The following is a 23,470-nucleotide window of genomic DNA, read 5'->3' on the forward strand; positions in this document are numbered from 1 at the left end:
TCCGTTCAGAATCTAAAATGATATTATCTGCACTTCATAAGTTTACGGATTATTAAGAGAGTACTTTAGGGTTTTTAAATCATCCTCTAAAAATCCACTCATTTTTAATAATTTACATAAGTTTATAATTATTACTTTTTCAAAAATCCATAAATTGTTTTAAGTGTGTTGCCATTGTGGCATTGTTCATGTTGTATTTATGTAAGTTTTTTTAAAAGTGGCGTTCTTTAAGTTAAAAATATGTACATAGTAAATTGTAAGCATATTGATATTTTATTATACAATTTTATAAATTATAAAAACATGCAATGTAATTTTAATTAACAACAAACTTCTGTATTGAGTTAGTTAGGTAATTAAATTGTCTACAACCATACATATTATATACATTGTACTATGTAAATGAAATTATATTACAAGATCTACTTAAACAGTAAATGGTTTTCAAAGAAAATATAAATGTATTTCAATGAACAATGTTACAATCAGAATTTGTTAATTTGATAGTCGGACTATAGTTTCAAAATTAAAACTTTTTGAAGTTTGCAATTTTCAGCATTTTACGCTTACGCAAATTATTCTTTGAACACTTTAATGTAGGTACTTACCTAAAACTTTATTAAATAGGTATAGTATGACGTACCTAATTATTTATTTTAATACTTGCATACGTTACCTAATAGTTCATACATGTAACACGTACCTACTTAGGTAGGTAAGTACATACAAATCACAATTAATAAGAGGTTTTTATGATATAAACCAATTTTTTTTTTGTGGAGGGTTGATAAATGTTTTAATCCACCCCCTAAAAATATGACACTAAGCCACTAAGGCTGATAGACTGTATTCGCTTCCTCATTTTTTTGTGATTGAATGATTTTGTATCATTGAATTCAAATTTAACACATCCAGTGAATGTCAGACTGTGACTCCTCTAGACATTATTCTATAATTGTACAGCACTAGGACTAGGTTCACTATAGGTACAGCAACAGCATAGCGTTATCTACTTGGCTATACTTGCCAACTTTAACTTTTTTTAATAGATTTTAAGTTTTAACGAAAAGTTATTAATTGGGTATTTGTAAGTACAAACTAATACAAAGTAAGTAGGTAGGTTAGAATTAAAATATTTTTCTCAACTAGGTATTACAAAAATTGAAAAATGTTATTATCAGAACAACCAAATTACTCATAGGTATGTAAAATACTAAAATGTAATATTGGTATATTATTAATAATTAGTCATTAAATAATAATTATTAATTAATAATACCAAACGAAAAATTTAGTAAAGAATGCTTTTAGCTTAGCTCGTAAATTATATAGGTAATATTATACCTAGTGTTAACTGTTAAGATTAAAATCGAAAGCCTGAAATTGTACAATATATTGTATACAAATCATACCTACTTAAACAACTTTATATAAATTTAACTTAATGTTATACATAATTTTGAAATTTGGAGTCATCTCACGATTCTCACGTCAGATCAATATTTTCGGAGTAGTTGTACATCGTAACAATTTTTAATAAGTAATAATAATTTATATAGAATTTCGGTGTAATAGAATATCGGTGTAGTTTTAGTCGTGGCATTATATGTTCGAAGTAATAAATTCGGAGTATTATTAAATCGGAGCAGATGATTCTCGAGGTAGTTGTAGCAACCCTAAACCTTTGTGGTACTGCTTTTATACTGCTTATCATTATTCGGGCAAGTGCTTATCACTTCTCTTTTAGGCGCGTATTTTACGTTTTTGTTATCTATTATATGTAGTTTGCACAAAGTGATGGATTTTATATTAATATATTATATTATAGTATATCTATGTATCATCATATTTTGTTCACAGTGTATTTACTCATAACTATTTTACATTTTTATACTCAATACTTGCAATTTACCATTTGTTACTCTAGTCACAATTACTTGCCAGTTGACCAGACCACAGAATCTGAGTCTAGACGTTTATATCGTATTAGTAGTTATATTATAGTATACTATATTAGTTTATTATTGTGTAGTATAATACATATAATTACTAGCACAGTCAACAGTCGCTACATTGTACTTACACCTCTATTTATAAAATATTTATTATGTATATGTATATTTCAAGACGAAATACTGAAGTATATTGGTCATTGTTGTTGACAGGTATCTGTTTTACTTAACACGTGTACAAGTAAACAAGTATAAGTAATATCTTCTAGTATATTACAATTATATACATAGAATACTTTTCTGATGGCGGCCATCAATAAAAAGGTTTGTATTCATATTTATTATAAATTACTTAACACGTTGACCGCCGGTGGCCATTCAATTAGTATTTGTTATACGCCAAGCATATTTTTCAATGTATTCCAAATTTATATACTTTAAATATTTGAAAAATAGAAAAATGGGGAAAAAAACATATTATATCAAAAAAATTGCAATGATTCCTGCTACGCCATGGTCCTTATTTTAGTGTATTATTATAGCACCAAAGAAAAGTTAATAGTATAAAACCAAATACATTTACAGCCGCCTTCAGTCGTATGGCATGATATTAATGATAAACTATGGGCGCCGGTGGTCAATGTGTTAATTTAAAACTTAAGAAGCCTTATAATTTTTGAAAAATTAATTTTAGGGCACTTCTGCAGTGTTTAAAAACTTAACATACTGACTTAGGTAACCATACGGTTGTAAGCTACATATTTAGCAATGATAACATATCAAATAGAATACAAACATTACAAATATTTTTAAGGTATATTGATTAACAGTGAGAATTTTACGAAGAATATAAATTCTAAAAAAGAGAAATTTATTCAAAAAAAGATTTTAAATGAGAAGAAAGTAAGATGTAAATGTTTATGTTTGAGTGGAAATGGTAATAAGTTTAAACATTACTTTTTCTAATGAACTAAGATATTGTTATAATTTATAATATAAATATATTAAATACAACATTAATATTATAACATATACTTATAAAATACAATTTTCTGTTCGTTCATGTTTCATTTCAGTAATAAATACCTAGCATTATTTTATATTTAACTAGTACATCAGTTGTATATAAATAAGATATGATTATATATAAATATATTCAGTTTGTTATTATATATTTATAATTATTATATTTTATACCCTAGGAAGCAATAGTACTTGCAATTGATGTAGGAAAAAGTTCCTTACAACATGATTCAGATGGAAAAACATATTTTGAAAAATCTAAATTTTGTGTTTCTATGATTTTAAAGAGAAAAGTAAATTATAACCTATATTACTATTTTTTTTCCATATAAATTATAATATATTTATTTTAATGTTTATATTACTTATTATGTTTTAGATATTTGCTGAAAGTAAAGATTATTTAGCATTAATATTGTTTGGATCCTCTCATACAAATAACCATCTTTCACTCAAAGGATGTTACGACAATATAGAAATAGTTACTAGCTTAGGGATAGTGACATGGGATTTAGTTAAACATATTAACAGTTTATCATCAGCAGATATAACACCTTCAAATTGGCTTAATACTCTTGTCCTTGCAGCAGATATTTTGAAAAAAGAAACTGAGTATGTACATTATTCTACAGTAATTGCTACTAGTTTTCGTGGTTAATGGATTTATTTGTCTATTGGACTCAAACAGACTGGTCTCGATTAAAATATCTAATTGAATTCTCTATATAGATTGGATTTTCTAGTTAATGTTGTCAATATGTTTTTTAAGGAAAATGTCCACATTTTTAATGCATTTTACTGCACATATTATTTGATTAATAATACTATTTCTTCAACTTATATCAGAAAGTACTTAAGATCAAGTAAAACAAATATTAAGCCAAGGTTTTTTTTTGAATTAATTCCAATTTACCTTTTTGCTCCAACAATGTTAGATAGTAAATGAGTCACATTCTTTTAGTTATAAAATAAAAACTTATAGGATGATACATTTTATTTATTTCAATGATCAAGATCAAAAAAATATTATTAGATTTGTCATATTCTCAATAACAAAAGTATGGAGTTAATTTCAATTTCAAAATCAACTTGAGTTTTGTTTAAAATTAGATTAAAATACAACCTTAAATAAATAAATATTTGATATTATTCAAATTATTTTATTGAATGCACACAATAATAAATGAAAATTTTAATCATAACAAATTCTATAATACCTACTAATTTATTTTTGAGCTATTAATATTAATTATATAACATATTAAGCATATTATTTTTTAATTTTACAGAGAGAAAATATTTAAGGAACTCCAGATTGTTATGTTTTCAAATCTTGAAGCTGATGTTTCATTTGATAAATTAAATATTATTGCAAGCTGTTTAAAAACTCAAAATATTAATTTAACCATAGTGTAAGTTAATTTAAAATATATAAGTTGCATATTAAACTAAAGTATTACATTATTTTAAATTTAAATCTAGTTTTATGATGTTTAATTAATACAATTATTTATTCATTATTGTAATTTAAAATTCCATGATTTTATTTGAATATTCTTTTGAATAGTAATAAAGAAAATGTCTAATCTAACCTATGAATTGATCTTCATTATTGAGATAATTCTGGTACAAAATTGAATTTAGTTTAAACTATTTATAAAACATCTAAGTTTTTATTTAAATTTTTGTTTGTTTTCTTCCTAATTCTATGATAATTTATTATTTTCTTGTTGTTACTGGAGATTTGATATTTTTATTTTCAATGTGCATTCAAAAAATTCTGTGTTTCTATTTTTCGTGTATTGTTTGATGCCATTCTTATTAAGAGTAAAAACATCTTAAAAATGTAATTAAATGTCCTACCTAACTTTTAAGTTAGTCTTGCAATACTCAATAAATATCAAAAATACATAGTAACAATTTTTTTTTATAGATATTTCAAATTTTAGTTTTAATAAAATTTAATATTTAAACAAAAAATATAAAATTGTAATTGTACAACTTTGCTAAATATGTTATATTCTAAAAATATTGATACAAAGAATATGAAACAATCTAAAATTACGTGTATTGTTATTTTCTATAAAAATTAACTTTTCAAAATATTTAGACTAATTTATGAATATTGTTGTTGATAATGTTATGGTTTGTAGATTGCTTATTTTATTAATAAAAATATAATACTGTATTTTTCGTTTTGTAGATTATGAAATACAAATCAATGTAATACTGTTTGAAACAATACTGTTTATATATTGAAATATTATTATTTATAGTTTAAAATAAATTTTATGGTTTCAGAGGTAAAGATTGTGAAGTTCTATCACTCAATCCTAAGTTAGAAACATTTATCATAGAAACTGAGGTAAGAAAATAATATTAAGTATATTGCATATGATTTTGATTCAAGAAGTAACTTATTTCTTGTGAAACATCTAAAATATCATGTCTTATTTATTTTTTTTTTATTAATAAATGACTAAATTTATTAGTTATTATAATATTGTCTTAGTTTATTAAGAATTGTTATTATGTTATTGTTATATATGTATTATATATTTTGTTTTTTTTCTAAACGTTCTTGTGTTATATACTCATACAAAAAAATAACCAAACATAATAGGATAATTAGGATAATTTATAAAGCAGCGGGTTTAAATAGTATTTAATATTATACTTTTAATGTCAAAGTAGTTGTTCCATGTGGAAATAAATTTAAATGAACTAATTTAATTGTATAAATAATAATTTTCATTTTTATTTTAGAAATCTTAGTATACCTTAACCTATCCTATTATCAATTATCTATAGTTATAATCTATCTCTTGACAATGTTTAAAATTAAAAAACTTAAGATATTTTGAAGTATAAGAAACTAGTATTAATTTTAATTAACTAAAATAAACACCTAACTTAATCTTTAGTTTAGAAAATATCTATACACTTGAACATTTTTCTTAGAACAAATAATCCTAACCATGTATTTTATAATTAATTGTGTTATTCTTAGGCAACTGCTGTTAATTTTGATTCAGTTCTGCCTAAATTAAGTCATTATAAACAAAAAGAAGTAACTCCAAGAGCTTGGAATATCCCTTTGAGCTTTGGAAATGTTTTCAATATTAGAGTTTGCGGTTATAAGAAGGTATTTACTAAATTAATTTATGTGTTTGTTGTAGGCCTTTAGTAAAACCAGATATTTAACTAAATGCTTATTTCAAATCAGGCAAGTAATAAAAAATGTAGGTATATGAAATATGTTTAATTTTGTGCCCATGGGTTTTGTTTTAAAACTTCAATCATAAATATATTAGGTACCTAGGTAATTACTAATTAGATGTGATAGTACAAATATAAGAAAGAAATAAAAAAGTTATATTATAATTACAAATGTTTGTTAATTTTTAGTTATTACAAGTTATAATTGTTTGATGGTATTTGCTAGAACATTTAACTTTTTTTTTTAAATACATAACTCACAACTCAATATAAATAACTTATCTCATACAACCAAATACCTACATTAATTTTCCAAGGTAAAAACTAATGCAACTTTTATTTTTATTTAATAAGAATATAATATATTACTCATTACTTGCAATATACACTATAGCAGGGGTGGCCAAACAGTCGATCGCGGACAATTTCAAAGTTGATCATGTTCGAATTTATTTTTACGGCTACATGCCCTATATGTTTCTTAATAATTATATTTATTCAATAATAAAAAAAAATTTCTCTGGAAGTCGATCCTCAAAGGTGAAGTATAGTTTTAGTAGATTGTGACTAAAAAAGTTTGGCTACCCTTAGGTTAGGTATGTACCTTCACAATTTAAATTTTAAAATAATGGTACCGATGGACATGAAACTAAACATATTTCATATTCCTATGTGTTTTACATATTAATTAATAGAAAATATTGTTAAATTTTTTAAATAATACAAAATGTTTCATTTTTATTATTTTCCTGACTGGAACTAGGCATTTAACTAAATGTCTAGGCGGATAATATAATTGCATAAAAATCAAATTCTTTGACTATATGCTTATGACATTCATAAAATATTTAATTTTGTTGATTATTATTATCTTGAGATAATAAACTTAGACAATAATTATTCAAATGTTTAATTATGAATAATAGATAGATGAGTCAGCTAAAAGCTTAAAGTGGTTATTATGTAAGAATTATGATACAGAAGATTCAATTACAGCAATGAAGAAACACACTACATACTTTTACATTGAAAATAGTGAACAAATACAAGTTGATCGTGAGGATATAATAGATGGATTTCGTTTTGGTGATACAATTATACCCGTCTCCAGTAAGTGCTTCAAAAACACTATTCAAATTTGACTAAATTATGAATTATGTAATATATATATAATTTTTTTATATACATAGATTTGGATACAGATGCATATAGTTATAAATCTGGTCCAAGATGTTTACAAGTATTGGGGTTTACAAAAGCTAAAAATATACAGAGATCATTTTTAATGGACGGAGGATCATATATTTTTAAACCTCACAAAGTAAATTAAGATTTTATTGTTATTTATTATTTAATTTTTTTATTTTATAGTGTTATCTTCTAATATGATAAAAAATAAATTTCAAATTGATGATTGTCAAAAAACTATTTAAGAACTACATAATATTATAAATATATATTATTGTCGTCATATAAATTGAAATGTAATTTTTCTGCATTACAAATAAATGGTTTGATTTCAGTAAATAGGCTAAAATTATAACTATACAAATATGTTAACAATGTAGGAGTTGAGAAGGACCATTGTTCAATTAAAAAAAAACATTATTAATAATTATCATTTATCAACATGTTTTGATGTTTAATTTATTGTTATTATTAACTCATATAGCTATATGTTATATACTGAGTGACAATTTTATCAATCAACACTCATTAATTCCTATTAACGTTTATTAACATTTTTTTTTTTTTAATAACCTCCAGTCTAAATAAAATAATATTTTTTTAAAGAAAAATATATTTTTTATTTTTTGAACTTTTTACTTCTTTAAATGATAGCGTGCATTTTTGATTTCATGTTTTCTAAAGCAGAATATTTTTCTGAGTATTACAATACATAAAAATCAAAATTTAGAAGAGTGGTTCATGAGTTATAACTTATAAGTATTTAAAATGGAGTGATATGGTGATACTCAGCAAAATGATAATATACTATTTATTTATTCCTTAGTTATTCCATACAATTGTTTTGTTTATTGTAATAACTAATAATTAATTTAATATATTTATAATTCATTATAGGAAGATGTTGTTGCATTTAAAGCTGTTTTCAATGCTATGGTTGAAAGAGAAGAATTAATGATTGTTAGAAAAGTTTATTTAAATAATTGTTTACCAACCATTTGTGTAATGTTTCCTCAGAGAGAAGATACTGAAAATGTATGTATGCTTTGATGTAAATCTATATTATAGTTAAATTAATTATTTCTTTAGATTGAACATACACTAAATGTGTTCTGCATGTATTTTTATTTTATGCCATAGTTTGTATATACATTTATTATTTTCTTGTAATTATTATAATAAACATTAAACATTACTGTTATAGTATTTTATTTGTGTTAATCTGCCATTTGCTGAAGATGAGCATTTATTTAAACTTCCATCATTAAAATCATTTAAGCCAAATTATGAAGAAAATAATGCTGTCCGTAACCTTATAGATGCAATGGACTTGGATAAAGATGGGTAAATATAAATAGTATTTACTATCATACATTTTTGTTCATTTTACTAATTATTGTTATTTAAGAAATGAATTGTTCATGCCAGAAAATACACATGACCCTGAATTACAATATGTGTATGATTGTATTGCTCAAAAAGCTATTAATCCAAACAAATTATTAACAAAAGCAATTCCAGAGCCTATCCAAAGTTTACTAAACCCTCCTAAAAGAATTATGGAAAAGAGTAAACAAACTATAAATGAAATTATAAAAATATTTTCACTTCAACAAGAAAAATATGAAAAGTATGTATTTAATATTAATTCTGAAAATAAAGTCAATGAATATTGGAAATAATAAATTTATTATATTTGTTTAATAGGTGTTTAGTTGAAGATAATAATATTTTACAGTTTGATTGTGATGAAGAAACAGACTTTTCAAAACAATGTGTAATTACAGCATTTAGCCCAATAGAAGATTTTAATAAACTTTTAAAAAACGGATTTAATTCTGTGATAGGTATTGCTATATTTAGTTTTAGTTATAGATATTTATATACATTTTACTTATCAATTTATTTATTAAATGATTCTAAAAAGTTATAAAGATGAAATTCAATATTTTAAATGAATTTATTTTAAAAGTTTAAATCATAAAGTAGCTTTTTTTTTTTTTGCATAACTATTTTAAATATTTTTCATCAATTTGTATTAATTATTATTACAGTTTGCGAAAATATGAAACACATAACTCTAGACTTAATAGAATCTAGTACAAGTATGGAAGACTTAGAAAAACCAGCATTAAATTTGAAAGTTTTAAGAGAATTTTATATAAATAATAATGATATTAAGTCATATAATAATTTGATGTATCTTGTAAAAGATTCAGTTCTCATATCTGGTAAAGAAGGAATGTGGTCACAGTTTGTTGATAGTAAGTATTCTATGAATGTTGATAAATTAAATAATATAATAGATTTATAATAAGGTTCAATTAGTCTAAACTAACAAAATAATTGATTTATTTTGAATATTACTTAATTTTTCTTTACGAGTATTCAATTAAACAGTAAGCAAGTACTTTCAATAGAGTAGAAAAATGTTGGTGAAATAGAACTTATAATGAATATTTTAATTTAATAAATGATTTAAATTTCTATCAATTTTCAATGTTTTACAATATTATTATATTTTTACTTGAAAAATATTTTGATTAAAAACCAAACAAGTTAAATTATTAAGCTAATGACTATTTTTATCTTGAACAGCTAATTCTCTATTAGATTTTAATTAATCATTTTTAATTCTAATCCAATTGGATAATCCAAAAATGATAAAAAATATTTACAATGAACACCAATATACTTAAAAGTTTTATATATTTAATAAAACTAATGTACTTTGTGTATAATTTATAGGTATTATATGATAAAATAAATAATAAATATATTTTTAAACTAACTTAATGATAGTCATACAATTTTTCACTAATTATTAAATATTTTATAAATTCTGAATGGAGTGAGAAATGTATTGATTTTACAATGGCGTGTGTTTTTTTTTGTGTCTGCGTACACCATAACTTGTCAAAATAATACTTCAATTTAAAACTTCAGGTGGTTTCCAGTGGCAAACTAAATATCATTGATGCATTATAGAGGTTAAAAGTAAAGTTACCAACAATTTAAAAAAAAAATCAGGAAAAACCACAAAAAAGTAACAGAAAACCCGAATTTTTTTTTACGAGAAATCAGTTTTCGATAAAATCAATTTTATAAATAGTTATACTCAAAAACTAATCACTGTAAATTCTTTAAATTTTCACCAAATTTTTATACTATCGTTATCTATATACGGTTAAATAACTAAACTTTTGATTTTACTAGGTATTTTTTTTTGAAAAAAAAACATAATGAAATTGAATACATTTCTTATAAAATGTTCTTACAATTGTGAAAAAAAAATCAAAAATCTTTGGTCTCAATATTTTTTTTTTTTTTTTGTGAATGTCAAAAGTTAAAATTTTACGAAATATGTGAAAATCGCGAAAATTTGCGAGTAATTTTGTAGTTAAAAATGTATAAAATATTTTGTAGCTAAGAGTTAAAAAAGTAGGTAGGTCAGCGCATTTCGGTGGTGAATGTTTGTCCATCGTCCCTTCGGTCCTCGTATAGGATAGTGTAATTTTACTGTAGGTATTCGATTTGAATGCAATATGATTGCATTCAATTAATACGATTCTGAGCGGATGAGGGGATCTTTTTTATTTAATTTTATTCGTTTCTATATTGATCAACAAAGCCGTAATTATTTTATATTACATAATCGTGAAGTTGTACATTTTTTCTCCTTTAACCGCTTTTATTTCGAGTATCATTTCGAAAATCGAAAAATGACCTCTTTAAAGTACCAGCTCAAGAACATTATCTTTCAGAAAATATGCTACACTTGTACTTTTGAGCAAGTTTAGGGGAGAAAAAGTGTTTACTGAATTAAAAAGAAATAAACATCATTGTAAAACCAATATATTTCTAGCTCCGCTCAGAATTTAAAATTTATTACAAGATTTTCCATAAGTTTGGCTTATAATAATAGTTATAAAAAGTTTAGCGTTGTCCAATCAAAAAAATTTTAATTTTAAATTGGAAAATATATTAAGCTGACAAATCATCTCTGTTCAAAATCGTTTTTCATTTATAATAATACCTATCATGGCATCAAATCTAACACATCCATTACAGCGACCTACTCTATGTCCATTCTATACCTACTGCACAGCAGAAAGTTACCCACTTGACCATTCTTTTATTTTTAGCTTGAATTGTATTCTATTCGTTAACTACTAATTATATGACCTATTAATTGCGATATAAAAATGATTGATAACATATTTTTCTAAATTCATAAAATATAAACATTATTACAATTATATTTTTTAATATTGAAATAAAACAATTTTTACCATATTATGTTCTTTAGACATATTGTTGATGTAAGAATTAATTAACCTATGGTATTTACTTATCCTATTATACTTTCTAATTTTGTATTGTTAAAACTAAACATTTGTATATAATTTATAAAATAATTTAATAGGTTTATACTTCTAACTATACATGTAGAATTAAAATACCAATTTGTATTTAGGTGGAATAGGACTTATTACGAATCAAGAGATAGAAATAAGTGATATATCACAAGAATTATCTGAACAATTTATGAAACATGAAGTTTTACAAGATGTTGCAGCAGAGTTTATAATTGATGATGACGATCCAGTAAGTTGATTTATTTTTAAATGAATATACAGTGTTTAAAAAAATACAGTAAAATATATTTGAAACCCGATATTCATCTCTTACCTTCTATGTTAAATAACTATGGCTGTAAAATGATAAGCTTTCAATATTATCGATATTAGTGAAATACTGTAATGGCAGTATAAACATTTACAAGTGGAATCCTGGCAGGTTGTTCAAATACATACTATTTTAATTGTTTTTTTTTTTTTTTTTTTTGTTTCAGCTGAAAGAATTTTTATAAATATAAACAAGAAATATAATTATATATTTTATATTATTTATTATTTACTTATAATTAAAACAAATCATCTGATTAATAGTGTGATTCATTTTATTATTATTTATATGTATATATATTTTTTTTTTTTATTAAAATCAAAAAGTTTATTGGGCCTCACTGGGGCTTGTGAGATCTCGTGTGGAGGCCCAGTGTTATCTAAGTATACAGTATTCTTAATAGTATATTACACATCTGAAATAAAAGACTCAATGAAATAGAATAGAACATAATAGAATAACATAATATTAGATTATAAAATATGATTTGAATATTTTATATATTTTAAATTTTACTCGCATTATATTCATATTGGAGCCAAAGGAAAATATGCTTTTTAAAAAAAGGTAAAGGCATATTAACTATATGAATAGGTAACAAGTTATTTATCTGAGTTCCCCAAAATTGGTATACTTTTTAACATCCGGGTTTTTTTGGCCAGTTAATAGTAGAAAATGTATTGGTTACACGTCTGGTGTTAACTTCATAGCTAATAGGAAATAATTGGTTATGTTTTTTTAAGTATATGGTAATAATTTTTATGTATTAATTGTTTATACCAAGAACGTTAAAATCTTCATATAGTTTTTTTATTGAATATCTCTGATCTTTTTTGCTCGCAATCCTAATAATTGTGTTTTGGCATTTTTGAAGCTGCACTAATACATTATCATATGCCCCTCCCCAACCTATTATACTGTATGTAATTATTGATTCCAATAGTGTTTGATATATATTTTTTATTTCCTTCATTAGTAATATCTCACGTAATTGTTTAATAATATATATTATTTTTCTTAATTTACTAGACATAGAATTTATTTGTATTTTCCATTTAATTTTGGATCACATTTCAATACCTAAGTATTTATTGTTTTTAACTATGATAACTGATTTACAAGAACACGAGTCTTTTATTTTACATTGATTTTCATGGATTTTTATATTTTTTATTGGTGGTAATGTATGTTTAAATAAGAAGTGTGGTATGATAATTGATTTGTTGAAGTTAAGGAATAAATTATTATTACATAGCCAGTTATCAATGTATCTTAGGCCTTAGCACTTCATTCCCGGTGTTACCTATACAGATCAGTACAGTATCATCAGCATAACATTTTATACACCTTTTTAGATATCATAATTTAATGTCGTTCAATTGAATATTAAATAGAACTGGCTATAACAATGTGAATTGTGGTATACCACATTTTATTAATTGTTCATTATTTTTATCAATTGTTTCCTATTAAAAATATTTTTCCTATTTAAAAAAATAAGAATCAAATAGGGTGTTAAATACTAAGTTACCCAAAGATTTATATAATAAGATATTGTGTAGTATATTATGTTGTGTAGTGAATTATAGTGATGACAGCTAGTGTCATCAGCTTCATAATGTGATTATTGTAAAGTATAATTTGAATTCAGTGTTGTTAATTGGGATTTGTGTGCTTTGTATGTGTTGTCGTTGAGGGCAACACTGTGTTATTTGTTAATCTTCGTGATAACCGGCACTCACAGATGAATAAGGCAGTCAGCACTTGGACTGTTCCTTTTTGACCATTCTAGGATGAGTTTCGAATATCCGGTCTCTTTTTTTTATGTATCCATTGTGCACGACACACAAGTCCGAGCCACCATTGCAGCTGTGTTCGTAATTATTGTTAATGTCTGTATATTTGCAAACGATATCTTGTTTTTCCTCTGGTGAGTATCGTTCGGAGACAATTTAGTGGCCTTGTTTTAATTATTTTTCCTCTGTAGACAGCCAGCAACGACATAAATACTAATCGTCGCACACGTGGTTGGTGAAGGTTATTGTCCATGTTTATTCGGTGTTTGTTGGTAAATCAGTGAGTATCATAGTCCGACGGGCTCTATTTGTTAATATTATTATTTATATTTTATAAACTATTGGTTGTGCCGTTTATGGCCAACACATTATTGATATAGTTATTATAGAGTCTATTTGTTAATGTTACTTCTTATTAAACGTTATTTAGTTATTTACAGCACATTGTGTTTATTATTGTAAACTATTGCAACTGGTTCCTAATAGAGTTTTAAGTATACAGCCCACCACATATTCTAATTTATTGTATTTAAAGTAGGGCAAGGAAATTAATTATTCAGAATAATTAACCTTTTTTCCTACATAGGGATAAAACGAAATTTGTTATACCTATTTTTTGCATTTTATATAATAGTTTATCATGGTTTACTGTATCAAAATCTTTGAAAAGATCTAAACAATTTGTTGCACACTTTTTATGTTTTTCTAGTGCAATGTAGACCATTTTTGTCACATTAGCAATTGCTTGATCAGTGCTTTTATTAGGTCTAAAACCAAATTGATTTGTAAAAAGTATATTTTTTGATTACAAATAAAATATCAATCTTATTTTTATAATTTTTTTCAAATATTTTAGGTATGTTTGATATAACCGATGTAGGGCGAAAATTATGTATAGAAGAGATAGCGCCTTTTTTATGTATAGGTGTTATTAATGCTACTTTAAATGCATCTGGTACTATATTTTCGGATAAACATAAGTTGAAAATGTGACAGTGGCCTACATAAAATTATATTATATTTTTTTAATAGATCGGATGATATTCTGTCGATACCGGGAGATGAACCATATTTTAGTTTAGAAGTGACATTTATGATATCATTAGTTGTTATGGACTCACATTTCCTTAAAGATATCTTATTTGATGATAAAATTTCATAGAATATACCATAATTATATCAAAATGTGTGTTGTAACTAGTATTTATTATGTTTAATATAAAATATTTAGGTTAATAAATAAATTTTTTTCATCAGTGCTTGGTCAGTTAACCTCACTTTACCCCTCCCCCTATGACGTTTGGCCACTGGACGTCAAACCATCGAAAGTGATAGGTTTCAAGTGCTCACTAAAATTAAATTCATCTCATAAAATCATCTACACCCGGTAAATGGATAAGAAATCATTAGAGCAAACCACCTTGAAGAAATAGCGCATAATAGAGCTACCTACATGTTAAACCTACTTCCAACAAAATTGACCAGAATCTCTTATAAAATCCCTCATTAGTATAAACTTTCATTCAGCTAGCACATCCTTAAAAAAAATAAACTGAATACCTACCTATCTCAATAGCCTCGCACTTTTCCTCTTATGGAAGGTCTACCCTACACCCGAAATAACCAATAATTTAAAACTAAAACAGTTTTTACTTTTAAGATCATAGTAATCATTGGTTAGGTTAAGTTAATAACTCTAATATGTCTAATATTCTTCTAAAAGTGATATAAGTAAAATCTAAGTAATTATAGTGTTTGAAGTATCTACGACTTATACTTTTTGAATTATAACAAATATTGAAAATCTTTTATATATATAAATCCATACTATTTTGGTCACTGTACCTTGTGGACAGGGTGGGTGGAAAAATGATTAAAGGTGGAATAAATTGTCTCAAATATATATTTTCAAAAGGGCGAGCTTGTGGCAAAGGATGTTGTAGTAACGGTGTTAGTAAGATGTTGTCGTAGTACGGTTTGGAGTTGTGCATATTGTTTGGATATAGCCGATATTTCAGTAAAAGGTAGAGGTGTATGATATTGAAGTATATATTTGTGAAGGTTTCTTCGTACGTTTAATAAATAATAATATTGAGTATTTCACAGCGAAAGTCTAATTCCTGGTCTTTGGTGAAATCAGATATAGATGGCAGAAACCTTTCGAAAATGAACGGACTAGATGCAGTTTGTGTAGGAATTGGAGTGTTCATAAAATCAATTAAAGAGCCCTTTGTATCCAATTTGCGTTTTTTTGTAAAACGTTGGTTACAGGGAGGCGGTTATTTCGACTCCTCTGGCTGGGTTAGTTCTCCCTCTATTTCGTCGTTACCAAAGCTAGATTACGTTTCTGTAGTAGCATCTGCAGTTTGTTAGAACGATAATTGCTGAGCACAAATGTAATTTCTTCCAGATCTAGTGGTCTGTCCAGATATTGTTTTGTTTAAACTTTTTTAAAATTGCCCTTGACATTTCGCCATTTTTTTTATACAAGAGGTGCCTGAAAATACAATAATTGTTTAATACTATTTTTAGTTTTGGTTGTTAAAAATCGAGTATTTAAATATATTTTTTTATATACATGTACATTGTACTTAAGTTAGTAGGAGGGACCTTTTCCTCGACCGATTTGAAGAACACGTCCTCGAGACCACAGAAAAAGTGGTGATAAAAGCCAACGGCAGTTAACAATCGCCAAGTCAACAGGCGCTCCACCTGCTAAATTTAATAAGTGTCCTGATTGTTATGGGCTTATCATTTGAGCATTTGTCTCGTCTTCAAAGAGCGGATGATGGACGGTAGATATGATGTAGTTTCAAAACATGGACTATGTATGTCATATTTTAGCAGCATATATTGGTCAAATAAATGCAAGGAAAGATTAGGTTAAGTTAAATGTTCAGACCGGTTGAGTCTTTGGCTGTCAAGATGGACTGCTTCAATGACAGGGCTCTCTGGTCATTGTTCCAGATGTATTAGGAACCGTAGATTTAACTGTTAGTCCTCGTCATGAGACAGCTCCGGTAATAACGATGACGGTGTAAGTGCTACCACTGCGGATATGCCGAATCGTCAATTAATTACCGTCATCAGGGAAATCAGGAGCAGGTAAATTAGCCTATAGATAAATACTATATAAATTTACACATTTTTACGAAGTGTGTATGAGTTGATGTTGACAGATTGTTGGCAAAATGAAAAAAAATACAGCGGTATTAAGTGTGTGAATTTTTTATTGACATGATATGTCATGAATGAAATAATAAACTGTATTTCCGAAACGTTTAACCTTTGCTTAACGTTTTACGAAAATTCTTGCATATTTGCAGTTCGGAAAACTCCAGGAAAATAATTCAACTATTTAAAAAAAAAATAAAAATACTTAAATGTTAAATAAAACATTATTTTTATGGATTATTCAAATTTTTTGAATCACAAAATGATATAAAACAAAAATGTTGATAACACAGCATAGGTTAGGTTAGTAAAAACTTATTAATTTTGTTGGTGCTTATTAATATTATTATAATCAACCTTTATACGGTTTTGTTACCTACGTGATTTCTTATTTATTTCACTATTTGTCTAAAATAATTTGGCAAATAATTAAAATAATAATCAATATTTAATTTTTACTTTCATATTACGGACATTTTAATTTTAAATCTTCATAGTCAACTACAACTGTTGCTTATGGTAATTTTTAACAAATCTTCTCAACATCGTGATTAAGAAGAGTATAGAATCTGGATTATCATTATTCTTATTTTGTTTTGACTAGATGGTTGACGTTGTATTTCTTTAAATATTGAACAAATTATGTCAAAACAAGAAGAATCAACGGTAGGTCATCTGTAGACTATAATTAAGATTATATTAAAAGTTGAAAAAGGAATGTATTTCATAAGTTAAGAATTGTTGTATCCTTTACGCTTATTCTGACTACACGTATGCGTGTAAACGTTCTTCAAAATTGAATGTGTTTTCTTATTTTTAGGTTCCATTATCAGCGTATAATGAAGTACTAGAGAGAGCAGTAATAGCTGAATCAAAAGTGGTTAGTAAGATTTATTTTCATATATATATTTCATATTTATGTATCAGAAATATACATAGGTATTGATACTCATCTTTCTTTATACTTATATTTTCGTTTTATTTTTCATAGTACATCCAACTCTTAATGTATACTTAAATATATCAGAAAATAAGTTTTAAATAATATTAATGTATACCTACATAATTTATGAAAATAATAGTATATTGTGAATTTCTGTCATTCTTCGTTGATTTGCGAGAAATATTAAGAAAATATTGCTATATTTTTTTAATTATAATTTTAATAGCCATACTATGAATTAACTATGTAAATAATTCTACATTTCTAAAAAATATGGAAAATAATATGCAGATGTCTGGGCACATATTATTATATTGGCATAAGTCGAATGTTGATATTTTTAGGAGTCAAGTAATGCGTTTAAATGGTTCGTAACTGCCCGTTCTGCTATAGAAGAATTTGAGGATACACACCTTCGTAAGATAAGAATTGAAGTACCAAAAGATAACATTAATGATATATTTGAAAAGAGACGATTAAGAAGACAAATTAAATGGCAACAGATCTTAGAAAAATGCGAAGAGTATGATGTTCAAAAATTATTACAACGGCTAGAAAATAATAAAATGTTAAAAGATGACTTTTGTTTACGAATTTCCGTTGCCTATGGCATGTTATCAAAAATAATTCATAACGCAATGTTAACACCAGGTTCTGGACAAATAAGTTTTAGTTTTCTCACATCGGATGAAGATGTGAATAAAGCTATACAAATTTTCATGCAAGGGTTCGAAATAAAAGATCAGATTATTGAAACAATTAAATGAAAATATGTAAATGTAAAATAAGTTCAATATTTCAATATTTTAATTTATTTTAAGATTAATAGAAATGTTATAATCAATAAATTAAAATAAAAAAAATCACTATACTAATAAATTTCAATAGACTATGATCAAAAAATAACTCGATTACCTTACTTCTAATGTTTGGAGAGCACTATCAAAGTCTTATAAGTAATAATTTTTTTAATTTACTAGGTATATAAAATAATTTTTTAGGTACCTATATGAAATTGTGAAACTTAAAAATATAAATGTCATACCGACTTCGAAGCTGTCCAAAGATAATTATCTTAGTTTTGAAATTAGCATTAATTACTACTTAGATTAAAAACAAAGACAAAAATATTCCCTGAAAAAAAGAAGTATTAAAAAGAAAAAATAAATTTTAAGTACAGACACATATATTTATTATTGATAAATTTGTATCTGAACTAAACAAAAGAATTTCCGCTTATCAGTATATTGGTGATCATTTTTTTTTATAACATAATCCAAATGAACAAATTAATTTGTGTGTCTTAACATTTATTTCAAGCTATACAAGTGATGTAGATTCTACTTTATCAAACAAACTTGTACAATTTAAAGTATACTAGAAACTTTATCAACCAGCTACTATTGATCCAAATGACATTCAGTCAGATCAATCACAGTATTTTCTTAATATTTATTTCTTTAAAAATATAATTGACAATTCCTGTAGCTAATTGTTTTGCGGAGAGAGGTTTTTCTAAATTAACTAGAGTAAAAAATAAGTATAGAACCAGTCAGACCCAAGTAAACTTACGAATTATAGGTAAATGAGTTTATATTCTGAGAATAATTTTTTAAAATCATTAGACTTAAATGAAGTATTAAGTATTAGGAAGTTGGTTTCAAGTAAAAAAAAAAATATATATTTTTATTCCTATTTCAAATACTATAGTTTGTATTTTATTTATTATTTCAGACATTGTATAGGTATTTTTTAGGTATAAATGGTATAATTGTAGTATATATGCTAAAGAAAAATTAACAGCTATTTAGAAAACTTTAATGATCAGTTATCATTATTAAATATTTAGTTATATTTTAATTTAGCATTACTAAAAAAGAAAAATAATAAACATTTTACAGATGCGAATATACGATGCAGTCTGCCAGTCTGGTAAATGATAATTTAGAACTATTTGCAAAAAATACTTAAAACAATTTTTTTCTAATCAATATATTTTTTGTCTGATAATAGGAACTCCTATTATAATTTCAAAAAAGTTCTGATTCAATTATTATCTATAGTCTACCATTGTCTTATAAACATAAGCAGGGCCCCCACAAGAGAACCTGAATGCCTGATGTACCTTGAGTACAGAGGTCTCGTATTTTAAGGGCCTGTAGGCCCGTTGAAATTTATTTGTAATTTTTAAATGTTAATTAATGTTAATTTTTTTTTTTTTAATGTAAGTAGAAATACTTATTTTGTATTAAATAATATTGTGAAATAACAATGTTTTTTAGTAATTTTTCGGTGTTTTACCCGTGGCGCTAAACAACTATTGAGAAAATCGAAATATGACCTCTTTAAAGTACCAGCTCAAGAACATTACCTATCAAAAAAGGTGCTACACTTGTTACTTTTAAGCAAGTTTAGGACGAGAAAAAGTGTTTCCAGAATTAAAAATTATAATTCAAAATTCAAAATCGTATTTAAATTATAATAACACCATCGTATTCAGCACAAATTTATCTTTAAGAATAAATTACAACAAAAAAAATATATATATTAATATTCTGTATTTACGTTATAAATTTTTTTTTGAATTAAGTTTTTTAATTATTTATAAAGACATAAAATGTATTATACAGGTGTAGAGCCGTAGTGGTGCATATTATTTTATAACAGTAAATTCATATTTACGTTACCGATTGATTCATCAAATCGAGGAAATATTGATAATAAAGTTGCCCTTAAAGTTTTCAATATTTTTACGTGTTATTAAATTAAATTAAGTTTTACATAAAAAATAATTAAAAATGAGCCGAAATTGTTATGTCTAGGTTGTTTAACATTTCAACTGGAAATATTTAAAAAAAATATATATAATCTGTTAAATGGAATTCGAAATAAAAGTATTAATATGGATACTTTATTAAATATTACGCCAATAATTGAAGAAGGTGATTCAATCCAATTGGTTGGTTGTGTTGATCCTAACGAAGAATTTTCTAAAGCTATAGCCCATTGTCCTATTTTTTTAATAATGCGCATATGTTTTATTGTAAAAGGAGCCAACTATAAAGATGCTATGGGGCTAGTAAGGAAAAAACAAAACAAAAAAAAAAAAAGCGGGCAAGTGAGTACCGCTCTGCTGTACATTAGGTGCCGTATGGATCATTATTATATATTATAGGAGTGTTAAATTTGAATCCAATGATAGTTATCATTGTATACGAAAAACGATTCTGAACGAAGATGATTTGTCAACCTAGGATATAATTTCTAGTGGTTGGTGAAAAAGGTGGTTTATGTTTTAATGGCCTGAATACAACAAAATTTAAGTTCTTTTATAATAATTGTAAGTTAAACTTATGAAAAACCTTGTATTAAATTTTCAACTCTCAGCTACTTATACAAAAATTTTTATGAAATATACCTACAAAATAATTTGCAAATATTCATGGTTTTGACGAATTGTTGTCAATGTTTGAACTTCAAATGCTAATAAAAAAAAATTGTGCCTATGTATTCTTATAATTTTTTAATCACTATAAGAATAACACATGAGGAACTTTGTATACAATTTTCAAGTATTTTGATAGGGCCAAAAAAATTTTATCGACCCTTCAAAAAAAATTTTTCAGAAAAATTGAAAATTTCAGTTGTCTATAAATAGCTCAAAAAAACTCAAAATATTTTGAAAATTAAATCAAGTAAATAAAATGCCAATCTAAATAACTGGTAAAATTTTCAAGTATCTACGACTTATACTTTTTGAATTATAACAAATATCAAAAATCGTTTGAGGCTAAACCGTTATTTAGCGCGGTTTTGTAAAAATTTAAATTTCAAACACTCATAAAATTTTTTGTCTGAATCCGGTAGAGTTTTTTTTACAGATATTTGAAGAAAAATGTATGGAGAACCTTGTACCAAATTTTCAAAACTTAGTTATAAAAGAAAAAAATTTTATGATTTTTCAACTTCAAAATTACTTGCAAATTTTCGCGTTTTCGACAGATTTCGTAAAAATTTGAACTATAAACTCTTATAAAAACAACTCATAAGGAACCTTGTATTAAATTTTCAAAACTTTTTGGTCATCCAAAAATTTTTTATCGACACTTTAAAAAAAATTTCTCAAAAAAATCGAAAATTTCAGTAGTCTATAAATAACTCAAAAAAAGTCAAAATATTTTGAAAATTTAACTATATACAGATACTACTGACATTAACATTTGGTGAAATGGACACAATATGGAAGGATGACTATATATCTATACCTGATTTTAATTTTGATACTACAACTAGTGGAATCAAATTAAATATTGAAGACACTGCTCGCCATTCCCCAATTGAAATATTTAATCAAATCTGGACTAAAGAAATTATTGACATTATCGTGAAATCTACAAATGCATACGGATTAAACCAAAAAAATAAAAGTCGACCCCATGGAAAATATTCTCGTAAATCTAAATTTACCGAAACCAACCCAGAAGAAATAAAAAAATTTCCTGGAATGTGTATGCTTATGGGTTCATTAAAATTTCCATCATTACGTGATATTTTCTCAAATAATCCATTATACTATCACCCAATAATAAAATACACCATGTCAGGACGACGTTTTGAACAGCTTCTCTCGTACTTCAGCGTTGAATATTTAGGTCTATCCACAGATACTGGCCCAATGAGTAAATTAAATCCACTGTTTAAAATACTAATTGCAAATTTTCAAAAAGCATTTTACCCGGGAGAAGATTTATCTTTAGACGAGTCACTACTGTTACATCGCGGAAGATTAAGCTTTAGGCAATATATAAAGGGCAAGAAGGCAAAATATGGGATAAAGTTTTTTGAACTATGTGATCCTAATGGATACGTGTTAAATATTGAAGTTTATAAGGGTAAAAATAATTATTTATTGCCGTCAACAAATTCTAAAACAGATAGCCTAGTCCTTAGGCTTATGGATCCATATTTATGCAAAGGCCACAGTTTATTCATGGACAATTATTATAACAGCACTACTCTTTCCGAATTATTATTAAAAAAAAAAACACATACTACGGGCACTCTGAGAAGCAATAGAAAAGGAAATCCTGAAGAAGTAACTAAAAAGAAATTGAAAAAGGGTGATCACGTATGGCGGAGAAAAAATGAAATTTACATTTCAAAATGGAAAGACAAACGTGACGTCACAATTATCACTACCAAATATCATCCACAAATCGTCACATCAACCAATAAATATGGGCAACAAAAGTTAAAACCTATAGAAATTGTTAACTATAATGAAAAAATGAGTGGAGTTGATAGATGTGACCAAATGGTTAGCTATTACAGTTCACCCAGAAAAACATGTAAATGGTATAAGAAAGTTATACTTCATTTATTAGACATTGCTGTATGGAACACTTATTATATATAAAAAAAAAAATTTAATGCTGAAAATAAAAATTTCAAAGATTTTAGAGACATGATAATCAAGGATTTAATTT

The 23,470-nt window shown here is 25.5% G+C and overlaps 2 protein-coding genes across 7 annotated transcripts; both read left to right on the plus strand.

Moving 5' to 3' along the window:
* The first annotated feature begins 1,777 nt into the window (after window positions 1–1,777).
* Window positions 1,778–18,850, plus strand: LOC114124752 (X-ray repair cross-complementing protein 5-like). 6 transcript variants are annotated; one of them, XM_050206410.1, is made up of 18 exons: window positions 1,778–2,075; window positions 2,166–2,276; window positions 2,647–2,889; window positions 3,155–3,268; window positions 3,355–3,587; window positions 4,265–4,387; window positions 5,277–5,340; window positions 5,986–6,120; window positions 7,121–7,304; window positions 7,385–7,515; window positions 8,280–8,417; window positions 8,587–8,726; window positions 8,791–9,012; window positions 9,090–9,229; window positions 9,437–9,646; window positions 11,860–11,990; window positions 17,862–17,921; window positions 18,329–18,850. In XM_050206410.1, exons 3-18 carry the CDS (start codon window positions 2,887–2,889, stop codon window positions 18,749–18,751), a joined length of 2,451 nt encoding a protein of 816 aa, XP_050062367.1. In that variant the 5' UTR covers window positions 1,778–2,075; window positions 2,166–2,276; window positions 2,647–2,886; the 3' UTR covers window positions 18,752–18,850. The 6 variants fall into 6 exon arrangements, with proteins under 6 accessions (XP_050062367.1, XP_050062366.1, XP_050062368.1 ...); XM_050206409.1 differs by having other exon boundaries at window positions 1,778–2,276; XM_050206411.1 differs by having other exon boundaries at window positions 1,778–2,276; window positions 2,647–2,855.
* Window positions 18,851–22,212: 3,362 nt separating this feature from the next.
* Window positions 22,213–23,400, plus strand: LOC126552617 (piggyBac transposable element-derived protein 4-like). The gene has a single exon (XM_050207328.1). The coding sequence runs from the start codon at window positions 22,213–22,215 to the stop codon at window positions 23,398–23,400; it is 1,188 nt and encodes a 395-aa protein (XP_050063285.1).
* Window positions 23,401–23,470: the final 70 nt, after the last annotated feature.

Source organism: Aphis gossypii, chromosome X (assembly GCF_020184175.1).
Source record: "Aphis gossypii isolate Hap1 chromosome X, ASM2018417v2, whole genome shotgun sequence".
Classification (NCBI taxonomy): Eukaryota; Metazoa; Arthropoda; class Insecta; order Hemiptera; family Aphididae; genus Aphis; species Aphis gossypii.